This window comes from Hemiscyllium ocellatum, chromosome 32 (assembly GCF_020745735.1).
Source record: "Hemiscyllium ocellatum isolate sHemOce1 chromosome 32, sHemOce1.pat.X.cur, whole genome shotgun sequence".
NCBI classification, from domain to species: domain Eukaryota; kingdom Metazoa; phylum Chordata; class Chondrichthyes; order Orectolobiformes; family Hemiscylliidae; genus Hemiscyllium; species Hemiscyllium ocellatum.
Window position 1 is genome coordinate 46,118,985 of NC_083432.1, and position 25,739 is coordinate 46,144,723.

A 25,739-nucleotide genomic window follows, 5' to 3' on the forward strand; every position below is an offset into this window, starting at 1 on the left:
CTGTCTGCATCCCAATGTTAGGGGAGGGGAGAAGAGGGGGAGGAGGGAGAAGGCAGGTAGGACTCGAGGGAGGGGAAGATATGCGGGGGACAATGAGAGGGGGAGATGGGGGGGCAGAGGGTGAGTGAGAGAGAGAGAGAAAGAGAGAGAGAAAGAGGGACAGAAAGAGACAGCGAGAGAGAGAGAGAGAGAGAGAGAGAGAGAGAGAGAATGAATGAATACTAAGGATGGCCTCAACTGGGACCTTGGGTTCATGTCACACAACAGGTGACCCCACTACACTATACACACTCACATAGACCCTCTCTCTCACACACACACACACACACACACACACAAAAAACCACCCCCACACGCACCCTCTCACAGACACGCACCCCATTATACTCACAAACAGTCACTCTCACAAACGCGCGTACATGCACACTCTTGTGGGGTGAATTTGTACTTGCAGAATTATATTTTATTTTGCTCAAAAACTGCATACATCCATGCAAGATACTGTAACTTGCACTTTAGAAATAGAATCATAGAATCAGTCTGACCTAACACTGGGACACAGACTTTAACTTCTCACCTTCAATGCATTATCCAAGCTCCGAAGACATCTACTGTTAAAAGCTATCTTGAGAATATAACTTTAAAAAAGTTCTGGGATTTACATATGAAGGAACCAAAACTAACATGATCATTCTACAAGGTGAAAGACTTAAGCTAAATTTATTTAATATTACATTCCAAGCAGGGAAAGAGATATTGTTGGGGGAGCGGCAATTATGATGCGATTTGGCAAGATTTAGGATGCATAGGATGGGGAAGGAAACTGCAGGGGATGGGCACAATTGAAATGTGAAACTTATTCAAGGAACAGCTAGTGTGTCCTTGATAAGTATGTGCCTGGCAGGGAGGAAGGGATCGAGCAAGGGAGCTGTGGTTTACTAAAGAAGCTGAATCACTTGTCAAGAGGAAGAAGGCGGCTTATGTTAGGTTGAGATGTGAAGACTCTATTAGAGCATTTGAAAGTTACAACGTGGCCAGGAAAGACCTAAAGGCAGAATTAAGAGCCAAGAGGAGACATGAGAAAACGTTGGCAGATAGGATCAAGGAAAACCCTGAAGTTTTCTATGGGTATATCAGGAATAAAAGAATGACTAGAGAAAGATTAGGGCCAATAAGGATAGTAGTGGGAAGTTGTGCATGGAGTCCGAGGTGATAGGGGAAGCTAGGGAGGAGATTGCAGAGCCTTCGGATTTGATCTTTGTCGTCGTTGTCTACAGGAATAGTGCCAGAATACTGGAGGACAGCAAATGTTGTCTGCTTGTTCAAGAAGGGGAGTAGAAACAACCCTGGTAATTATAGACCAGTGAGCCTGACTTCGGTTGTGGGTAAAGTGTTGGAAAAGGTTATAAGAGATAGGATTTATAATCATCTAGAGATGAATAAATTGATTGAGAATAGTCAACACGGTTTTGAGAAGTGTAGGTCGTGCCTCAAGAACCTTATTGAGTTCTTTGAGAAGGTGACCAAACAGGTGGATGAGGGTAAAGCGGTTGATGTGGTATATATGGATTTCAGTAAGGCGTTTGATAAGGTTCCCCATGTTTGGCTGTTGTAGAAAATATAGAGGCATGGGATTGAGGGCGATTTAGTGGTTTGGATCAGAAATTGGCTAGCTGAAAGAAGAGAGGGTGGTGAGTGATGAGAAATGTTCATCCCGGAGTTCAGTTACTAGTGGTATACTACAAGGATCTGTTTTGGGGCCAGTGCTGTTTGTCATTTTTATAAGTGACCTGGATGAGGGTGTAGAAAGATGGGTTAGTAAATTTGTGGATGACCCTAAGGTTGGTAGAGTTGTGGACAGGTGCGGAAGTGTGTTGCAGCTTACAGAGGGACATAGATAAGCTGCAGAGCTGCTGAGAAGTGGAAAATGGAGTTTAATGAGAAAAAGTGAGGTGATTCACTTTGGAAGGAGCAACAGGAATAAAGGAAAACCTGGGCTAATGGCTAGATTCTTGATAGTGCAGATGAGCAGAGAGATCTTTGTGTCCATTTACATAGATCCCTGAAAGTTGCCACCCAGGTTGATAGAGTTGTTAAGGTGTACGGTGTGTTCGGTTTTATTGGCAAAGGGATTGAGTTTTAAAGCCACAATGTCATGCTGCAGCTGTACAAAACTCTGGTGCGGCCGCACTTGGGAGCATTGCATACTGTTCTGGTCACTGCATTATAGGAAGGACGTGGAAGCTTTGGAAAGGGTTCAGAGGAGATTTACTAAGATGTTGCCTGGTATGGAGGGAAGGTCTTATGTGGAAAGGCTGAGGGACACGAAGCAGTTTTTGTTAGAGAGAAGAAGGTTGAGAGGTGACTTAATAAAGACAGACAAGATGATCAGAGGATTAGATTGGGTGGACAGTGAGAGCCTTTTTCCTTGGCTGGTGATGACTGTCATGAGAGGACATAGCTTTAAATTGAGAGGTGATAAGATATAGGACAGATGTTCGAGGTAGTTTCTTCACTCAGCAGTAGGGGCATGAAACACACTGCCTGCAACAGTAGTAGACTCGCCAACATTAAGGGCATTTAAATGGTCATTGAATAAACATATGGGTGAAAATGGAATCGTATATGACAAATGGGCTTCAGGTTGGTTCTACAGATCGGCGCAACATCGAGGGCCGAAGGGCCTGCACTGGGCAGTAACTTTGTGTTTTGTGTTCCATATACTGCAATCCTTTTGCTATAAAGTCTGCGTCTTATGATTCTGCTCCACAACCACCTGATGAAGAAGAAGCGCTCCTAAAGTCAGTGATTTCAAATAAACCAGTTGGACTATAACCTGGTGTTGTGAGATTTTTAACTTTGCCCACTCCAGTCCAACACCAACACCTCCATATCATGACTACCATAATTAAAAGGCATGCCAGATAGCACTCTATTCTCTGCAAGCAAGGAGCATTACCAATCTGCATCAGTTGCCTCTAACCATTCTTGGAAATGTCTGACATGAGACTGAAATTGACCTCACAGTTCAGCAATGCCTCAGTGGCTGTTCAGGAAAGAACAATGTTTTTCACCTGAAATGGCAACAGGAGGCCATCCCAAATGACTATATGATGGTAGCACTGGAGATCAGTGCCAATTTGCAGTGACTATCTGGTTCAAGTGTCAAATAATCAGCTGCTGCCCTCAATCACGCCGTGTGCCACTCAATTGAAAACACAATTAAATGGTCATGAAACATTGTAAGTTTAGAATCGAAGAGGACTGCAACATAGGCAGTTGGGTGACAGACATCTCCATAAGATGCTTTTTTTTTAAAAAAAAGATTCCCTACAGCGTGGAAACAGGCCCTTCAGCCCAACAAGTCCACACCGACCCTCCGAAGAGTAACCCACCCATTCCCATTTCCCTCTGACTAATGCACCTAACACTATGGGCAATTTAGCATGGCCAATTCACCTAACCTGCACATCTTTGTGACTGTGGGAGGAAACCGGAGCACCCAGAGGGAGGCCCATGCAGACAGGGGAGAATGTGCAAACTCCTCACAGACAGTCGCCCAAGGCTGAAATTGAACCTGGGACCCTGGTGCTGCAAGGCAGCTGTGCTAACCACTGAGCCACCATGCTTCATGTGCGCTGATTGGAATCTATAGTTAAGTGACATACAATGTTGCACTTCTGCACAAAACTGGTAACGGCTCCCACACGTGCCAGGGCTCACAGCAAAAACACATAATTAACTACAACACTCAGCAGGTAATACATCAGCTGACCCTTCACAACGAGGAGAACTTTGACATCTGATAGGTTTTCAGCAAAAGGCTGAATGGGACAAGGGCACAACCACAAAGGCAGCTTCAGTCCTAACAGCTCAAAGATATCTTAGTAACATAGAAATTACAATGCTAAGCTTAATTTATTCACAAGTTCGGGTGCCAAATACCACATTCTTCTTTTAAACAAAGTACACACTGAACAGCTCTGGGGACTACCAGCAGAATCTGCAGCTAGCACTTCAGGGTAAGAGCACATGAATGAACCCACGTCTCCCAATGCTTCTCTATGTCCACAGGAAAAGAATGGGTTCAAGAAGTGTGAACATGCCCAGCCAGGGTAGGAAGGTATGCTTGCACAGCTGACAGAAAAGCAATGGACCGAACCTGTCCTGAACAGGAGACTGAACTGGTACAGCTATCCAGTAAGAAAGTCTCTACTCTGCAACCCCTAACTGCACATGAAGCAGCAAGTCCTGAGTAAAGGTGGTAGTTTGCCAGACTTAGAAATGGTTATTTTTCTGCTCCTCGGATGCTGCCTGACCTGCTATGCTTTTCCAGCACCATTCTAAGCTAGACTCTGATCTCCAGCATCTGCAGTCCTCACTTTTGCCTAAGAAATGGTTATGTTCTTCTATATAATCTCACTCTCCAACTCAAGGGAAAAAAAGCGCCTTCTGCCAGGCCCACCTCCACCAGCACCTTCAGTACTACCAGTGAGAAAGAAGAGTCAGAACGATCAGAAGATGCACTAGCAAGGCATTCCCCTTCATCCTGCACAGCACAGCAACTTGCTCCTGAGTGAGTAACCTATCCAGAGTAAGTGCAGGATTTGTGAGCTCAGCGCTGATGCGAGACTACTGCTGGCAAATGAAGTCTGAGCTGAAGTCTCTGATACTTACAGGACTGCTGGAGAACAGGCCACAGGCTGAGCCCACTAGAGATGATGAGTCTCTTATCATGAATTACCTGGGTAGCATGCTGGAAATCAAGCCCCATTATTTCTGGAGTCAGTGCTAAAGGTACAGATTTTAAAGTAAGAACATAAAATTCCTCAATTTTCAGGTGCAGGTTGATAGAAAGGAAGCATTAGGTTTCTGTACTGAACAAAAAAGTTACTATTTATTCTAAGTAATTAGACACTATCTACAGGTAAATGAACTGTCAGCATATAATAATGCAAATTAAACTCTAATCCCCTTTTAAGTTTCCCCTTAAAAGTACACGCGCAGACACAAGAAAAGAGAAAGGGGAATGCATGTTTTATATATATAGAACAAAACTGGGAGTTCAATGGTTTCTGTACATGGGTTGCTGAGATGACCTTGATTCTTATTATGCTGGTCAGAGTGTTGCTTTTTTGGTCGTCTTTTTTCACATGGTTCCACTGGTTCACAAGAGACACGAGGTGCCTAATTTTAACTGATAGCCTTTTAAAAGTCACCACTTATAACAACACACTGGTTTTCTTCAGGTTTAAATTGGGTTTTGACTACAAAGTACACAGAGACAGCTCTCGGCTGGAGGAGACCAAAACACTTTCATGTCTTGTTCCCAGCTCCCAGTTGGTCAATTATCTGTGAACTAATCTCACAGTTGTTGGTGCAAAAGGCTTTTGTTACTAATAACTAGTCACTAGTCCATTGACCAACCAACTTCTTGATGTACAGGTCTAGCTAGGCAGCACAGAACTCCGAGGCTCCAATTTGTTTCAAACAGTTCATTTACTGCTTGCTTAAACTCTTAACATAATGCTTGCCTTAAGTGTCAGGTTACCTGCTTTTCAAAACATGCAGCAATCCTTTATAATACTGGTTTCAAAACAGTTATTTTTCATTGTAGATCGTAATATTTAAAAAGCCTAAAAATAAAAAGACATATTATTTAAACTCTCGACCCGACCATAAACAAGCTGAAGAGGAATTAGCAAGCAGGGGGAACACCTGGATGAGCTGCCGGAGATCATGTGTAGACTATTTTGAAGGGTGAGAAGCCTGGCATAATGCCTCTTTGAGGTACCAGCACACAACTGATGTTTTCTCTTTGGGACTCCAACACATGGCTGCCTCCATGCAACAGATGGCTGCTACCATTAAGAGCCAGGCCCAGCAGAACGATCAGCGCTAGCTAAAAATGCACAGAGATCTTAACTCCAACACTTGAGCCATGGATACATTCATTCAATGCACAGGTGAAAAGGGGTTAAAGGCCTTTGACCTCTCTCTCCAGGCGCAAATAACTTCAGGTGATGAGGGAAATTTCATTGAACATCAATAATGAGGAGAAGTAACAGCAGGCATCTAGGAAATGGCATACCAGGTCACTCCAGAGGCATCCTGCCTCTCTCAACTTCCCTTTGTCAGTTATCCCATTGCCTCAGTCATGTCAGGCTAAGAAGGTTGGCCCCATGCAGTCTGGAGGTAAAAAATGAGGTCTGCAGAGGCTGGAGATCACAGCTGAAAATGTGTTGCTGGTTAAAGCACAGCAGGTTAGGCAGCATCCAAGGAATAGGAAATTCGACGTTTCGGGCATAAGCCCTTCATCAGAGCCCTCTAGACCATTGAATTTTTCAGTCAACTGAAGGAAGCCAGAAAAGTAGCAAAAGACTTGCTCAAGGTCAGCTGCATGTGTCAGGAGATTAGATTAGATTAGATTCTCTACAATGTGGAAACAGGCCTTTCAGCCCAACAAGTCCACACCGCCCCTCCGAAGAGAAACCCACCCAAACCCATTCCCCTACCCTGTATTTACCCCTGACTAACGCACCTAACACTCTGGGCAATTTAGCACGGCCAATTCATCTGACCTGCATGCACATCTTTGGATTGTGGGAGGAAACCCACGCAGACACAGGGAGAATATGCAAACTCCACACAGACAGGCGGGAATCAAACCCAGGACCTGAGAGACAACAGTGCTAACCACTGAGCCACCGTGCTGCCCATAGATCACAAAGATGCCATAACAAAAGAAAAAAGATTAAAGAACAATTAAATCACTTCGGGTGTATGAAAATAAGTGTTACATAGAATGAAGTACTGCACAAAAATATAGCACTTTAATACATATTAACTTGGAGTGATTCTAGATGGGAAATCTCAATGTCTTCTATAGCCACACAAATTAGGGGAGGCAATGGCCTATTAGGATTAATGCTGGACTGTTAATGCAGAGATGCAGGTAACATTTTGGGGACCCGCGTTAAAGTCCCACCACATCAGATGGTGGAATTTGGATTCAATAAAATATTTGGAATTAAGAGTCTAACGATGACCATGGATCCATTGTCGATTGTCGGAAAAGTTGATCTGGTTCACTGATACCCTTTTGGAGGGAAACCATTCGTACCTGATCTGGTCTACATTTGACGATAGACTCACAGCAATGTTGACTCTTAACTGCCCTCTAGGTAATTAGGAATAGCAATAAATGCTGGCCTAGCCAGTGACGTTCTCTTTCCATGAATGAATAAAAATAAATAAACTGTAAAAGGAATAAATGGTAAAACAATGAGCAAGGCCACTCAGGAACCTGAAAGCGGATTTTTACAAGGAAGCAAGGAAAGGTGTTAAATGCATCTGTTTTTACCTATGAGGCAGATTCCCGCCATGGACTTGGAGGAGGAAACTCAATCATAAATGGGTTTACAATTGATAAGATGTTCATTGATAGTATTGCATAAACAATTGGTACTTAAAGATGATAGGATACCAAAAATAGTTAAGATGCATCCAAGGATACTGAAGCAAGTGAGAACAGAAATTGCCCAAAGCTGATGCAGACAAAATGTGCTGAATGGCCTCATTGTGCACCATAACAATCCTGTGATTTTGTGAAGCACCTTCTTAATATTCAATGTTTCAATGAGATCACATCTCAGCAGAGAACATACACAATTTCAACAAGTTCAGTCTCTCATCACAGGACACCAGTCTCACCCCGGGGAACAATCTGCCTCCAATGCAAGTACATCCTTCCTTAAAAATCAAGACCAACATTGCACAGAATGCTCTAAGCGTGGCCTCACCAAAGCCTTCTACAATAGCAGCAAGATGTTTTACAATTGGATTAAAGTATAAGAATAGAGAACACATGAGGAGGAGCATTTGCTTTCCTAATTGCTTGAAGTACCTGCATGCAAAGCCAACGAAAAGAGAGTAGATCATCAAATTGTTACATAACCTAAAATATTAATTTCAAAAAGATGCAGTAATTCCTTATATGATCTTTACAATAATCTCAATGGAATTTTACACCTCATCCAGATAACTATTTTATTTCAATTTTTATAAAGAATCTACTATCACAAATGCAACAGTATTTCTGCCATAACCCTGAATCTGGAGATCAAGATATCCTTTGTTGCACTTGAGTTAGAACTTATTCACAATAACTGACTGAATATAAGGAGAGAAGAAAAAAATAAAGCTGAATAACTTACCACCTGCAAAATGTCTTCATCTTTGGGCATAACTGAAAGTTCCAATACATCCTCACTAAATAGAGGACAGAAAAATATGGTTCATAAAATCTAAACAATGGCTTAGTTTCATACCTTTTATATTTGAGCCTATAGAACTGCCATAAAACTTAAATCACTGAGATAAAGGATGCCTAAAAAGGAAAACACAACAATAACCCAAATAAATTCTTTACTACCAACAATGACATTTGAAGAAAGGTGTAGTAAAAGCAATTGACAATATACCAATTAACTGCCCAAACGTAATAGCCTAACATTGGTTGAGGGAATTGTCAAGATATTGTGATAACTGCAGCTGAGAGAATCAAATGTTCCACAGCTAATGCAATGACATCCCGAGTTATCAGATGCTCAAATGAGAGACTAGCACGCCCAAAGCACACCAAAAGTGGCTCACTGTTAGGAAGGCTGCTGAGAACCTGCAAACTGTATATTAGATACATCAAGAATTCCAAGAAAACTGAAACTAGGATTTCTCACCAAACTGCAATTGCAGCAGCCATTATGCAAATAATAAAAGCAGAGAGGAAAGGCCCTACATTGCCTGCATGATGACATCTCTTGTCGATGGCCAATTGTATTACATTAAGCAGTTTGCATATATTCCCACAATATTTTCTGGGTAAAGGTAGCTGCATGGCAGTGACCACTAATGCATTGGAAACCAAATATGTTAATATTTCACTATGTTAACATACCTGTTCTGAATTAGGGATATTACTTGAGAATATGTTTTGCCAATTACACTTTCTGCATTCACCTTCACAATACGATCCCCTGCAAAATAAAAGTCCTGATTTCAAACAGTGAAGTTTAAAACGTGCCTTGAAGATACAATTTTCTGTTTAAGGAAATTATTTGCAAAATAAATTCAAGGGAAACAGTACGAAATTAATTTCAAAAAAATTGCATTAACTATTATAAAGACTCTTTTATTTGTATGTCTAAAACTTTACTGTACCATACAGGTGCAGTTATATCCCCCTAAAAAGCACATTATATAGAGTGTGTCTTGGAGTTATACAGCACGAAATCGGACGCTTCAGTCCAACTCGGCCATGCCAAGACATTGCAATCTGACCTGGCCCTATCTGCCAGCATTTGCCCATATCCCTCTAAATCCTTTCTATTCAGATGCCTTTTAAATGTTCTAATTGTACCCACCTCCACCATTTTTTCTGGCAGCTTGTTCCAAACACACACCACCCTCTGTGAAAAAGGTGCCCCTCAGTTTCTTTTCTAAATCTTTCCCCTCTCACCTTAAACCTATGCCCTCTAGTTTTGGACTCCCCTACACAAGGAAAAAGATGTTCCTATTCACACTATCCATGCCCCTCATGATTTTATAGACCTCCATAAGGTCACCACTCGACGCTTCAGGGAAAAAGGCCACTCCTATTCAGCCTCTCCCTATAGCACAAACCTTCAGTCCCTGCAGCATCTTTGTAAATCTTTTCTACACCTTCTCAAGTATAACAACATCCTTTCTGTAGAAGACGACTAGAATTGTACATAGTAATTCAGAAGTGGCCTTAATGTCCTGACCAGCACAACATGACATCCCAACTCCTATAAACTCCTACACTGAATGAATCCATCAGCATTTTCTAATATCCCAAGAAGTTACTTCATTAAAATGTACAAATATACAATGGGTGGAATCTTATAGGGGTCTAAATGATGATTCCTTATGGAAGTGCATAAGAAAGCCAGTGAGGCCTGTCTCAATACTAGGAGCAGTTTGCTGTATATTTTACACATCTGCAAGGTGGTTAAGTACATTTCTTGTACTGTGGTGAGTTGCCAATTAAGGGGGATTATAGCTTATTAAACCCTGTATTAACAAGCATATTAGCATCACATCTCAATAATATTCAGCTATATATCTTACTAAATGCATCAAACAAAATAGATGTTGAAAATTCTCAACGTGGAAGTGAGAATGGGTTCCTGGCAACTTCAACTGGTAGCTAACTGCAAGGAGCCTCCATGTTGTTCAGCACTAAACTGCTTTTCAGAACATGTGTACAGCATATGGACTCTGGCCAGCCAGCTCAGAGTCAATTCCGAGAATGAGGAGACTCTGAATTTCATGTCTATATTTGTCAGTTCGGGCAACCAGATTGGCCCAGATTGACAATCCATATCAAGGATCTCATCCTTAATGAGACCTACCTGGCCCTCATTCCAACCACTACAGAAACATTACATTAAACTATTCTGAAGCTCATTAATTGCTTTATCTCTCCCTTCCTCCATCACCCATGTACATATTACAATGATTGGGGCCACAGAAAAGTAGAGAACAGGCATTGCATATCTATTGTCAACTTGTAAACAAGGAGAAATGGCAATGTGTGCAGTATATAAAACTGATCAACTTTATGCACTGGAATCTCATTTGTTATTTTAACAAAACATAAATAGAGCAACCGTGAAATACTGGAGTCACTGAAACATGCATAAATGATAAATAGCAGGTAATTATCAAGATGATACGCTATACAAGTATATTTGCCCCTAAAAAGAAAGCATCTATAGCAGGGTAATTTAGGTCCATAGCTGCTTGAGACTGTCTTCCAAGGCTGCGCTGCCAAGAATCTGCGACCTTCCACTAGATGTGCTATAGAGATTTAGGTAGAGTTACGCAGGAGAATAAGAGAAGGAATAAGCATGCACAAAGCAGACATTAATGACATGCACAAGGATTAATAGATGATTGGAATGCCTCATCTTCCGTTTTGGGGAACCTCCAACCACACTTGATTAATGTCGATTTCACCAGTTTCCTCATTTCCCCTCCTTCCACCTTATCCCAGATCCAACCTACTAGCTCAGCACTGCCCTCTTGACCTGTCCATTTTCCTTCCCACCTATCCGCTCCACTCTCCTCTCCAATCTATCACCATTACTCCCACCTTCATCTACCCATTGCACTCTCAGCTACCTTCATCCCAGCCCCAACCCCCTCTTATTTGTCTCTACCCTCTTAGTTTACAAGCCTCATTCCTGATGAAGGGCTTATGCCTGAAATGGCGATTCTCCTGCTCCTCCGAAGCTGCCTGACCTGCTGTCACATAGCCCTGAAGAAAATAGATGAATTTTTCTTTGCCAGCACTGGGCAAAATCAATAAATATGCTAAAGCTGTACAAGCATGCAGTTCTTCAAAAAGAGTATTGGTTTTCTTCTTCTCAGTTCTCCTCAACTTAACTGGATGCAGCCAGCCTTTCACGTCTTGGCATAGCTGACCACTCTTTAATATACAAGCTCAATAAACGTGACCAAGCTAAATAATCATGAGAGAGACATCACAACAGTTCAATCGTTTACCAATCACCACTTCTAAGGATCACTGGACCTTAGCCAACTGCTCTCTATTTCCTGCCCTCACTCACCACTGCCATTATCCTGAGGATATGAAACCACTTGTAGCCTTTGTCAATCCTAATCAAAATTAAGATCAGCAAAATAATGTGCATGAAGGTCAAATCCAGAGCATCTTTCTCTGTATTTTACAGTATTATGTTGTTGTGACTTTCACAGGAAAAATGTTCTAATACTCAAACCCCACTACTCCACCAATTATACCATTAGTATAAATATGTTGATTAAAGCACCAATGCATATGTCTAAGTAGTAGTAGTAGTACATTTTCATTTCTAAATATCATATTGTAGCATAGAGGACTTGTTTATACCAAAGCTCCACTTCACAGAAAAGAACAGCATAGGACAACTCAAACTAACAGGACAGCATAAAACAAAAAGAAAGGGCTTACAAAAATGGGGGGGGGGGGAAGCATAGATCCTGCCAAATGGGAAAATTATAAAGACTAGCAAAGAGCCACAAAGCAGCTTAGAAGAGCTACTAAAAGGGATTATAAAAGGAAACTTTCAAGAGACATCAAAATCAATAATATGAAATTTTATAGTTATATAAAAGGAAAGCGTGTAGTCAGGAGCAATACTGGTCCCCTAAATATGAATGTGGGGATACTGGCAATGATTATGAGGAAACGGCAGACAGAGTCATAGAAATGTACACAGACCCTTCGGTTCAACTCTTCCATGCTGACCAGATATCCCAACCCAATCTAGTCCCACCTGCCAGCCCCTAGCCTATATCCCTCCAAACCCATTCTATTCATATACTCATCCAGATGACTTTTAAATGTTGCAGTCGTATTCATCTCCATCACTTCCTCTGGCAGCTCATTCCGTACATGTACTACCATCTGCATGAAATAGTTGCCACCTAGGTCTCTTTTATATCTTTCCCATCTCACCCTAAACCTATGCCCTCTAGTTCTGCACTCCCCCATCCCAGGGAAAAGACTTTGTCTATTTATCCTATCCATGCCCCTCATGATGTTATAAACCTCTATAAAGTCACCCCTCCGCCTCCGGTGCCAGGGATAACAGCCCTAGCCTATTCAATCTCTCCCTATACCTTAAATTCTCCAACGTTCCGCAAGGACCACTCCCTTCGTGACTCCCTCGTCAGATCCACACCCCCCACCAACCCAACCTCCACCCCCGGCACCTTCCCCTGCAACCGCAGGAAATGTAAAACTTGTGCCCACACCTCCACACTCACTTCCCTCCAAGGCCCCAAGGGATCCTTCCATATCCGCCACAAGTTCACCTGTACCTCCACACACATCATCTATTGCATCCGCTGCACCCGATGTGGCCTCCTCTATATTGGTGAGACAGGCCGCTTACTTGCGGAACGCTTCAGAGAACACCTCCGGGCCGCCCGAACCAACCAACCCAATCACCCCGTGGCTCAACACTTTAACTCTCCCTCCCACTCCACCGAGGACATGCAGGTCCTTGGACTCCTCCACCGGCAGAACACAACAACACGACGGCTGGAGGAGGAGCGCCTCATCTTCCGCCTGGGAACCCTCCAACCACAAGGTATGAATTCAGATTTCTCCAGTTTCCTCATTTCCCCTCCCCCTACCTTGTCTCAGTCGGTTCCCTCAACTCAGCACCGCCCTCCTAACCTGCAATCCTCTTCCTGACCTCTCCGCCCCCACCCCACTCCGGCCTATCACCCTCACCTTGACATCCTTCCACCTATCCCACCTCCATCGCCCCTCCCCCTAGTCCCTCCTCCCTACCTTTTATCTTAGCCTGCTTGGCTCTCTCTCTTATTCCTGATGAAGGGCTTATGCTCGAAACGTCGAATTCTCTATTCCTGAGATGCTGCCTGGCCTGCTGTGCTTTGACCAGCAACACATTTGCAGCTGTGATCTCCAGCATCTGCAGACCTCATTTTTTACTCTTAAATTCTCCAATCCTGGCAACATCCCTGTAAATCTCGAATAATTATTTTGCCTCAGTATTTACTAGAGCAAAGTAGGACAGCCCATTGGAAATCCTAACGAAATTAATAGTGGATCGGGATAAGGGACTGAACAAAACCAATTAAAACAAAACACTAAATGAATAACATGAAAGAATTACAAATCCCTAGGATCTGAAAGGTTCCATTCAAGGGTGTTAAAAGAAGTAGGGGAGCAAGTGGTTGATGTCCGAACGATAATCTTTCAAAACTCCCTAGACACAGGACCCGACCCTTTGGTCGGGAAAATTGCATAGATCACTGTGCCTTTTAAGAAGGACTAAAGAGAAAAATCAGGGAATTACAGACCAGATAGCCTAATATCTGTGGTAGAGAAATTGCTGGAGTCTATAATCAAGGATGGAGAAACTTGAAAATTTTCAATTAATCAAGTAGAGCCAGCATGGGTTCATGACAGGTAGATCATACCGACATAACTCATTTATTTTTTTTGAAGAGGTGACTAAAGTAGTGGACAGAGGAATGTCCATGAATGATATTTATATGGACATCCAAAAGGCATTTGATAAAGTCCTTGATAAAGTCCCACATAAGAGATTATTAACTTAGGTAGACACCCATGGAATAGAGGCCAAATTACTTACGTAACTGGGAAATTGATTGAGTGGTCGGTGACAGAAGGTAGGGTTAATCGGGGGGGGGATGATTGGCAAGATGTGACCAGTAATTTGTAATGGCATAATAGCCATATGTCCAAACTTGCTGATGACAAATGTAAGCATCATTGTAGACAGTGTAGATGATAGCATAAAATTACAAAGAAATATTGACAGACTAAATGAACGGGCAAAACTGTGGCAGATGGAGTTCAATGTAAGCAAGTATGAGATTATCAATTTTGGGCCAAAAAGGCCAGATCCACATATTTTCTTGATTGCATGAAGTTATTTAAAGAAATGATTTGGATGTGAACATAAGGGATATAGTTAATACATTTGCAGATGACAACACCAAAATTGGAGGTGTGGTGGACAGCGAAGAAGGTTACCTCAGTTTACAACAGGATATTGATCAGATGGGCCAATGAGCTGAGGAGGGGCAAATGGAGTTTAATTTAGATAAATGAAAGGTGCTGCATTTTGGGAAAGCAAATCTTAGCAGGACTTATACACTAAATGGTAAGGTCCTGGGGAATGTTGCTGAAAAAGGAGGCATTGGAGTGTAGGTTCACAGCTCCTTGAAGAGGTTGAGGCTGGTACAATTGCAACATTTAAAAATCATCTGGATGGGTATTTGAATAGGAAGGGTTTAGAAGGATATGGGCCAGGTGTTGGCAAGTGGGAGAAGATTAGGTTGGAATATATGGTCAACATGGACCGAGTTGGACCAAAGGGTCTGTTTCTGTGATGTACATCTCAATGACTCTAAATGGATGACGATGGGATAGTGGCGGGTGATAGGCTTCGATTAGTTCACAGGTCGGCACAACTTTGAGGGCTGAAGGGCCTATTCTACACTGTATTGTTCTGTGTTCTATGTTCTATAAATATAGTGGATGTCCAAAGACTTGAGGGTTCAGGTGTATAGATGTTTAAAACGCAACAAACAGGTGCTAAAAAATAATCAATGTGGCTAATGGAATGCTGGTCTTTATATCAAGAGGACAGAAGTATGAAGATGCAGAAGTTGTTGAGGAGCCACACAAATCCTGGGTTAGATCGCACTTGGAATACTGAGAGTAAATTTGGGCTAAGATGTTAGGATCTTCAGAAGGATACATTGGCCTTGGAGGAAGTATAATAGATTTGTAAGAAAGATACCTGGATTGCAGGGGCTACATTATGTGGAGAGATTATGCAAAGTAGGCCTGTTTTATCTTGAATTTAGAAGTTTACACTCCATGGAAACAGAGCCTTTGGTCCAGTTCTTCCATGTCGACCAGTTATCCTAAACTGATCTAGTTCCATTGGCTAGCATTTGGCCTATAACCCTCTCACCTCTTCTGATCGAAGTCTTCAAAATATTAACAGGAAAAGATGGTGATAAACATTTCCCATTGGTTGGAGATTCTGGCAATAGGGGGTATAGTCTGAGAATTAGGGCTAGACCGCGCATGAGAGATGTTAGAAAGCACTTCTACACACAAAGGTTGGCAGAGTTTTAGAACTCTCTTTCATAAATGGCAGTTGATGCTAAATCATGTTAGCTTTAAAGCTGAGATTTTTGTTCAGTAAAAGTATTAAGGGATATGGGTCAACAGCAAGTATAAGAAAGCCACAGATCAGCCATGATCTTAATAAATGGTAGAACTGGCTCAAGGAGCTCAACAGCCTACTCCTGTTCCTACATCTTCTTTTCAAAATAAAGGCAGGTTCTTAGTATGTGGTGTAAATTTTTATTAGTAAACACACATTTTCATAAATAAAGGAGGTCAGCTTAGCTAAGTTGATTGCACAGCTAGTTTATGATGCAGTGTGTGATGCCAACAGCATGGATTCAATTCCCGGTTGATTGAGGTTATCATGAAGGATTCTCCTTCTCAACCTCGTTCATCACTTGAGACCTGGTGGCCTTCAGGTTAAACCACCACCAGTCATTTCTCTCCAATGAGACACCAGCTTTAAGGTCTAGTAAAACTATGGTGACTACTTTTGACACAAGTTAAATGCATTTAAAGGATTTCGTATTAAAATAATTAAAGAATTGCCACATGCATTATTTTAGTTTTCAGTGTGGTTGCATTAATTCAGATATATTAAACAATCTTAAATGCAAGTGATTATCAGTTGAGAGGGTTGTGTCAAACAATGAATTAATATCATTTTGCTGTGAAGATGTGAAACAAATAATTTAGTTCATGAGATGTTACTCATACAAATGGAATATAGGGATTACAGAGACATTAGGGCCACCAAATATCAGAAATACCCAAATAACTAATGAAAATAAGCTGAATAACTTAATCTCTGCACTCTTAAGTTAAGGAGGAGCAAATTAAGCAATTTTTCATGAGAAACAGAAAAGGAGCATTCTCACCACCATTCCCCCCCCCCCCTTGCCATTTAGAGGATGATGATAAGCCATATTAGACTGGAAGCTACATGCTTCCACTCATCACATCCTGCCAATCAGAATTAGACCCATTCTTGTAAATTAGAAGCATACTTTTTGTTGACATTGGCTTAATCCTACAGAGTGAAATTAAAATTTGCTATTCCTTATGAGCTCATATTACCTGTACACAAACCAGCATGATATGCTGCTCCCCCTTCCTTTACGCTTTTAACAAAGATGGTATCCATAGGTTCTGTTCGACTTTTCTGATGACCTGTGAAGTAAAGCAAGACGAGTTCATAAAATTGTACTATTAAGCTAACAGTTCATAAGGACTCCATGCAAAAATGACACAGCAATTGAAATAACTCAGCAGAGGCCGATAACCTGGTACCAAGTCAACTCTGAGTGAACAGAATCCCTTACGTTCTCGTTTATATCGGTCAGCCAGGACTCCCTGACTGGACCAGGTTAACAGTCCCAATCCGGGAACTCATAATATCATTACATTTACAACAGCAACCAATTTTTTGTCTGGAGTATATCTTCAGCTAAGCTTTCAGGTGTCAAGGAAAAACAAGACCTGATTCCAATTGATTTTTTTTTCTCATTCTTTAGTCCAATCAGTGGACTAGCTGGAGGTCAATGTTTCAGTAAAATTGACCTTAGTCAAGCCTATTTTCCAATGTATGTGGATTCTGAGTCACAGAAATACTTGATGATTGTAACACAAAAGAATATTCATATCAAAGATACTCATATTTGAAATCACATTTACAACTGCATTATTCCAATGTGCCATGGAATAGATTTAATATGGATTGCAAGAAGTCCAATGTTAACTCAATGATATTTTAGTCTATTATTATGCAGTTTTGTCCAAAACCTTGCAACCATTCTCAAGCTGTTGCATAATTTATTTTGCGGAAATAACTGGAAATGAGAAAATGAATGTGTCAGAGCCTTTGCACAAGCCAAAGAGGCTTTATTAATGTCAATAGTCTGGCCCAAAAGTTAACATTGCAACTAACATGTGATCCATCTCTGTACGGAGTAGGGGCAATCATTTCTCACATATTACCCAATGGTGAAGGGAAGCCAATAGCTTTTGCTTCAAAATCATTAGATAAAGGAGTAATGAACTATACACAGCGAGTAAAAGCAGCTCTCAGGATCAATTATTGGCATATGACTCCACCCCACCTTTGCTGCCAGTAGGTTAGGAGAAAGTGGAGACTGCAGATGCTGGAGATCAGAGTCAGAAGTGTGGCACTGGGAAAGCACAGCAGGTCAGGCAACATCTGAGGAGTAGAAGAATCGACGTTTCGGGCATGTCCTTACTCAGCCCTTCCTGATAAAGGGCTTAGGTTCAAAACATTGATTCTCCAGCTCCTCAGATGCTACCTGACCTGCCAGTAGTTTACCCTACCAGCAAACCTCAAACCACAATATTTAGACTGTATACAAGGATACTTTTTCAAGCAAGTCATAGGGGCTGCTCTGATCAACTCACATTTATACAATTAAGTATTGCCAATCAACTTATATGTGGATACTGATGGGTTCTCTTGATTACTTTTGTCAAATGAGTCGACCAACAACTGTTCTTATGTCGAAATTGTCTATTTTAAACAAGTACAGAACACTCCTGGAGTGGCAGGACAAGTTAAGAAACACACTGGAAATGATCTATAACCATCAAAGGTGAAGAATGTGGCATTTTTTGGCAGGATCACAGCAACAGCCCCAGAACTGAAACCACATATCACATGGAAGATAAATTGTCCATACATGCAGGATGCCTCCAACAGAGAAGTGAGTGAGTGTCATATTCCACCACAGCTAAGGAGAAATGTATTAATGCTCACCAACAGCCACAAAGGAAATCAATATCATCTAGAACATTATACCAACTGAATGTTGTATGCATGATTATAAAGCCCCTTCAGCACCTTCCTGCATACCATCCAAGGGCTTAAACAGCCTTTCCAGGTGAAGCAACATTTCACCTGTACCACCTCCAATCTTGTGTATTGTATTCGCTGCATCCAGTGTGGCCTACTCTACACTGGAGAAACCAAATCACAGACTGGGTGACCACTTTGCTGAATACCTCTGGCCCGTGCACAAACAATACCCTGACCTTCCTGCAGCCGGTATTTTTAACAAAGCATCCTGTTCGCATGCCCACTTGTCTGACCTTGGCATGCTGCAATGCTTCAGCGAATCACAGCAAAAACTCAAGGAGCAACATCTCATCTTCAAACTAGGCACTTTACAACCTTCTTGGCTCAATATTAAGTTCACCTTCAAATTGTGAGCTAATTTCTTCTTTCTTTTAGCCTTACTTGTTACATTCTCTTTCCCCCTCCCCTCCCGCACCCCTATTCCAGTGGGACTGTCTGTTCTTTTCAGTCCGGCAGTTAGACACACCACTGATCTGTCAGTCTCACATCCCGATCATTTAATGTGAATTATCAACATCCTTTCTCCTTTAATACTTCAACCCCAACCCACCCCCCACACAGCTGCATAAATGCTGCCCCTCCACACTTCACTTCAGATCTGATGATGTAATCTAGACTCGAAACGTTAGCTTGCTTTCTCTCCTGGATGCTGCCTGACCTGCTATGATCTCCAGCATTTTGTGTTTTCAGTTCGGATGAGAAAACCATGGCTGACAAGAAAGTCAGGGACAGCATTGAAGCAAAAGAGAAAACATACAATGTGGTGAAGATTAATGGGAAGATTAGGGTTGGGAAGCTTTTAAAAACCAGCAAAGGACAACCAGAAATGCAACAAGTGGAAAATGATGAAGTATGAGGGTAAGCTAGATAGTAATATAAAGAAGATGGCAAAAGTTGTTTTTAAAGATGTATAAAAAGTAAGAGAGACAGGAAAGAGTGGACATCGGATCATTTGAAAATGAGGCTGGAGAAATAGCAATGAGGAACAGTGAAATGGCAAAGGAACCGAATAGATCTTTTGCATCAGTCTTCACAGCGGAAGTCACCAGAAGCATACCAAAACTTCAAGACAGTCAGGGGCCGGGGGGGGGGGGGGGGGGGGGGGGGGGGGTAGGTGGTGTAGTGACCATCACTTAGGAGATTCTGCTGGGGAAGGTGAAAAGTCTGGAAGAGATAAATCACTCAGACCAGGTAGGCTACATTCCAGTGTTCTGAAGGAGATAGCGGTGAAGATCGTGGAGGCACTGGTGGTGGTCTTTCAAGAAACATGGAATCAAAGAGGGTGCCAGAGGACTGGAAAATGGCTAATGAAACATATTATGTAAGAAATAAGGGAGACAGAAGATGAGAAATTATAGGCCAGTTAGCCTGACTTCAGTCTGTGATAAAATTTGAGGGACCATTATTAAGGATGGTATTGTGGAGTACTTAGAAATGCATGATAAAATAGGGCTGTGTAAACACAGCTTTGCCAAGGGGAAGTCTTGCTCGACAAATCTGATTGAATTCTTTGAAAAAGTAATGAGTAAATTAGACAAGGGAGTGCCGATGGACGTTATCTATTTGGATTTCCAGAAGGCCTTTGAAAGGTACCATGCTGGAGGAAGCTAGATAAGAACCCATGGTGTTAGGTACGAGGTAGTGATATGGATAGAAGATTGGCTGAGCAGGAGAATGCAAAATGGGGATAAAGGGGTCTTTTTCAGAATGGCAGCCAATAACTAGTGGAGTTCTGCAGGGATTGGTGTCGTGACCACAATTAATCATATTACACATTAATGATGGACAAAGGAACTGAGGGGATTGTTGCTAAATTTGCAGGTGACACAAAGATAGGTGAAGGGGCAGGTAGTTTTGAGCAGCTGGGGAAACTGAGAACCCGAAGTGGGCAGAGAAGCGGCAAATGGATTATAATGTGAAAAAACGTGAAGCAGGGAGTGTAGAGGTGAAAGCTACTTTCTAAATGGGGAATGCTTTAGAAATCGTTTGAAGCACAAAAGGGACTTAGGCATTCTAATTCAGGATTCTCGTAAGATTAACATGCAGGTTCAGTGGTAGTTAGGATGGCATATGTAACATTTGCATTCATTTCAAGAATAGAAATAGGGCTAGAATATAAGAGCAGGGATATATTGCTGAGGCCGTATAAGGGTCTGGTCAGACTCTATTTGAAATATTGCAAATAGTTTTGGGCTCCGTATCAAAGGATGGATGTGCTGGCCTTGGAAGAGGTACAGAAGATGTTTAGAAGAACTTCCCTAGGAATGAAGGCCTGTCATGTGAGTATGGGTTAAGGACTCTGGGTTTGTACTTTGAATTTAGAAGGATGAGTGGGGGTTTCATTGAACTTTACAGAATTCTAAGAGGTCTTAATACATAGAACATAGATAAGATGTTTCCACTGGTAGGACAAACTAGAACCTGAGGGCAGAGTCTCAGAGTGAAGGGAAGATCATTTAGACTAAGATGGAGGAGGAATTTCTTCAGCCAGACGATGGTGGATGTGCAAAACTCATAGGTACAGAGGCTGTGGGGGCCAAGTCATTGGCCGTTTAAGACAGAGATAGGTAGAGTCTTGATTAGTAAGGGGATCAAAGGTTCTGGGGAGAAAGCAGCAGTGTGGCTCAAGAAATGCATCAGCCAAGTTCAAATGACGGCACAGACTTGATGGGCCAAATGTCTTAATTCTGCGACTTCATCTTAATGGTCTCTGGCAAAGTTAATTCATCTGATCATGAACATGAAAATCACATTGAAAATGCTCTGCCTTCCCATGAAGCAAATACTGGAGTAGGCAGGTTTTTCGTAGCTATGAGGCCTGAGTTTAAATTTGAAGCTGACTTATTTGGCGTTCAGACTCTTGTTTGAAAGCGGACTTTAACGTTGAATGTCAGCAAACTCCTGATTGCACATTACATCATTTGCATATGTGCAGAGGAGTACTGACAACAGAAATTCCAGTCATGGGATACCTTCATAGAAGCTGTTTCCAGCAGCCATCTTTAATAGTGCTGTATGTTTGGAACACACACCATATAATTAATCACTAGATTTTATCTTTCAAAAACAGTTATTTATTTCTTGATATTTTAGCTTTATCTTTATCCCAAGTGTATATCTCCTGATGCTTATTTAGCACCAAAACTTTAAAAATGACTCAAATTAATTTTAGTGCTTTTCATTAATGGCAAATACTTTGAGTTATAATCCAGAACTCCCTTTCTAACAGCACCCTGAAAGTACCCAACTCCCCATACAATGCAGCTATTCACAAAGACACCACCATCTCTCAACGGCAATTAGGGATTGATAGGTAATAAATGCTGGCCTAACCACTGAAGCTGAAACTCCATTATTGAATTTGAAAAAACCCTACTTCTCCACTGAGCACAAAATCCAGGCCAAAGCGTTGACAAGTTTTTAAAATGCAGACATGGCACGAGATTCACACCTTATTCACCAAACCAGGGAAACTGGTTTGTACACTAGAGGCTTTTCTCTATTCTATCCCTGTAGCCATACATATTTTCTTCTTTTTGTCTCAAGTGTCCACCCAATTTCCTGCTAACCTGGAACACTCGTAGGTAGAGTGTTCCACGTTACAACAACTCACTGCATTTTTAAAAAAAAAGTCTCATATTCTTCTGCATCACTTACCCAAATTCTTAAACCTGTGACCCATAATTCTTGTGTCATGAATAAAAAAAGGTACAAATTTTCTTTGCTTGCTTCATTCAAATTCGATATCATATTAAACGCTTCCAATGTCCTCTCAATCTCCTTCGCTCCAAGAAGAACAATGCCAGTGTCTCCAACCTAACCCTGTGGCTGAAATTCCTCATTCCTGGAACCATTCAAGTAAATCTTTTGGGTACCTTCTCAAGGACCTTCATCACATCCGAAGTAAGTGAAGTGACTACTGTAATACTGTAATTGTGGTCTAACCTAAGCTTTAGATATGAAAAGAGGTGTATTGAAGATTGATTCCACTAACACTATAAATGTAGAACAATGGGAGAGGTTTGACGAATGGGGCAAGAAAAGAGAAGGAAAATTTGAGATAGGCCTTAGCAAGTTTTGAACAAAAAAATGATTATGATGTCAAATGGCCTTTACAAAAACATAGAACACAGGGGTTCATTGGTTCCAACAGATTTCCATCCAGGAAGTAAACTGTAATGGGGTCAGTTTTCTTCTAAACAGTTTAATGCCAAACAGTAAATTATTTTAATCCAAGTTTAGTCATCACAAACGCGAGGCACCAATGGACAGCAACATTCTGGAAGTAACCATTACAAAGGAGCTCTAACATATGAACACTTGCACTTACAAATGAGACTGCATAACACTATTCATTTTAAAGATCCAACACTCATTCTCTTCTACTTATGAACAGTTATTTGTATTGCGTTCTGACTTGTGTACAAATTGAATTACGAACATACTCAAGAACGAAAGCCATTCATAACCCGTAGAGTGCTTGGAATCTGTTTAATTTTACTGAAAGTTTTTGTTTTTGGAATGCATTATGATCAAATAGATGATGTTAATCAATGCCTTCTACAGGGTTGGAAACAACTTAAAATTCACACCTGTCATACAGTCCATTGACAACTTCCCCTGGCAAAAGTTACTAAGCATCTTCATCTATACAGTAGCAGCTAATTTCATGTAGGCATAATTTGGAAAAATAATTCAAGCAAAACTCACCTTTTCCATTTCCATTTTCTTCATCCTACAAAAGAATCCAAATAAATTTAGTTAAATATAACTTATGAATCTTTGATTGTAATGATTTTAATAATTCCTTATTTTAACTACCTTTAACAGATGATCTTGAATGCTCCTGAATTCACTATAGACATCACACATAATAAAATGGAAAATTTAAACCAACACAGACTGAAGGAGAGACACCCATTGTTAGGGCAATACATGCAAATTCTTGAAGTTTTCGAAGTTGGTTGATAGGTCTTACTGGCCCAACTGTATCGCAAATGCATCACTCACAACATACCTAATGTCTTATGAGAAATCCCCCCACAGTATGCATGGTAGGCAGATAGCTCAATTTGACCAGATACTTCACTATCAGAGAGTCACCAGGGCCTGTTGTACTGGGCAGTGGTATTAAAAAAGGTCCATCTCACTTTGCTAATTATTGATTTGCGCCAAAGTCAATTCAGAATTTAAAATTGGATCCTCAACCTTCAATCTCTATCTTCTTTGACAAATGTCATGGCATTTGTCTGAACATTTTCAGGTTTGGAATTAGTCATGTGACCAGAACTGATTACACTATTTGTAGCCTGTTCATATCACAGTACAGCTTCAGCAAGGCTGGTTTAATGTTACATTTGCTGTCAGTCCTTGATCTTTTTCAGCATCTCCCCTGTGTACTTTGACAATATTCTTAATTATTCCCCGAATTAAACACAGTGCAAGCCCCTTTAATACTTTTAAACTGAAGAGCCACATGAAACTCATTCCCATAAAATTTCCAAGGTAAAACTTTTAACAATCAAAACTTTGAACAATATTTTACAATCTTATTAAAGTATGATTTCCCACAAGATGTTTGTAAATTACATAATGTTGATTTAACGCTGATAATTTCTCCCTGTTGGATGGTTAGTTCTTGTTCAGTGTCTTTCATACCTATCGTGGGGAAACAGGCCATTTGACCCAACAGGTCTACACCGACTCTCCGAACAGCATCCCACCCAGAATCATCCCCCCACCCTATCAGTGTAACTCTGCATTTCACACTCTGATCACCACACCCCTTGAGACTATTTAGCATGGCCAACCCACCAAACTTGCATATCTTTGGAATGAGGGGGGAAACTGGAACACCCGGGAGGAAACCCATGCAGACACAGGGAGAAAACGTGCAAACTCCACACAGTCACCTGAGGCTGGAATTGAACCCAGGTCCTTTGCGCTGTGAGACCACAGTGCTAACCACTGAAGCACCATGCCATTTCACACAATATCTGACTGACCTGCAAACTTTCAGGGCAGACAAGTGTGAACTGACATCGCACTACACCATGGTGTACTACTCAAAGAAAACATTGCCAGATTGTATTGTAGGTTTATATTTAACTACTAGTTCTGACATGAAAAAGCAACACATTCAGGGTCATGTTCTACACTACTGCACTTGGCATCATTATTCCAAACCAAATTGCACTGTTAAGAACAATTAGATCTACATGACAGAACACTATAGGTGTCTGAACAACATAGGCTATGGAAGAATATACAGTAGAATTGGGAAACAAGTGTGGCGATGTTCATCTCGCGATCGGGAGCAATATGCTTCTAGTCTTTCATATTTTTCATTCGTGTCACTACAAGATCCTCGCTATGCAGCGATGAAATCCTAATTGATGGGTTTAATGCTTTCTAAAAATCAAGTTAACAGCACAACTTATCTTATTAATATTTTGACACTCATATTACTAAACTAGCCAAAAAAGCTAGATGTTGGGGAAAATTGACAAGGAAACCAGGACAAGAACCTGGCGGAGTCGTCTCATCGCTTGCTCTGAATGACATCTGTGTTGGAAATAGAGTACACTCCATGAGCACTGACTACATGTGCCCTCACATCTCAAGAGACTAGCATCTGACATATACCATCTACTAAGAACATCTCCAACCCATTTACATGATGCTTCTCCCTTCAAAGCTACACTTGCAACTTTCATTGTAATTTTGCTGCAAGGACACTGCGTGCTCAGTGACACGAACCCACCTCACAAACTAGACTAGGTTGCATTATCTGTGTGCTCCTTTGCTTTCATAGCTATGTCACACTCGAATCCTACCTGGATGCTTAAAACATCCCTGTTTTGCAATGCCTTGCCATTTTGCACATTGTCCCTTAAGCTAAAGATATACCAGGCTCACATTACTGTCATCTTGACATCCCATTTTGCAGAGTCAGAGCCTGGAATAAAGACCATAAGAACTCAGAGCAGGAGAAGGAAATTCAGCCCCTCAAATGGTGTTCTACCATTAGGTATGATCATTGCTGATCCCATCTCAGCCTCAACTCCACTTTCCTGATTGCTCTCTGTAATCCTTCAACTCATTCCTCATTAAAATGTCTATCTCCTCCTCAAAAGCTACTCAATG

At 41.3% G+C, this 25,739-nt stretch overlaps 1 protein-coding gene across 3 annotated transcripts in view; it reads right to left on the reverse strand.

Moving 5' to 3' along the window:
• Nucleotides 1-25,739, reverse strand: part of LOC132831055 (rho GTPase-activating protein 23-like) — a 516,705-nt gene that overhangs the window by 159,583 nt on the left and 331,383 nt on the right. For all 3 annotated transcript variants that reach the window (XM_060849107.1, XM_060849108.1, XM_060849109.1), the window contains 4 exons: nt 23,304-23,328; nt 16,808-16,900; nt 8,957-9,035; nt 8,217-8,271 (listed from right to left, as the gene is read on the reverse strand). In XM_060849107.1, coding sequence (XP_060705090.1) covers nt 8,217-8,271; nt 8,957-9,035; nt 16,808-16,900; nt 23,304-23,328 — 252 coding nt within the window. The remainder of the gene's footprint in view (nt 1-8,216; nt 8,272-8,956; nt 9,036-16,807; nt 16,901-23,303; nt 23,329-25,739) is intronic.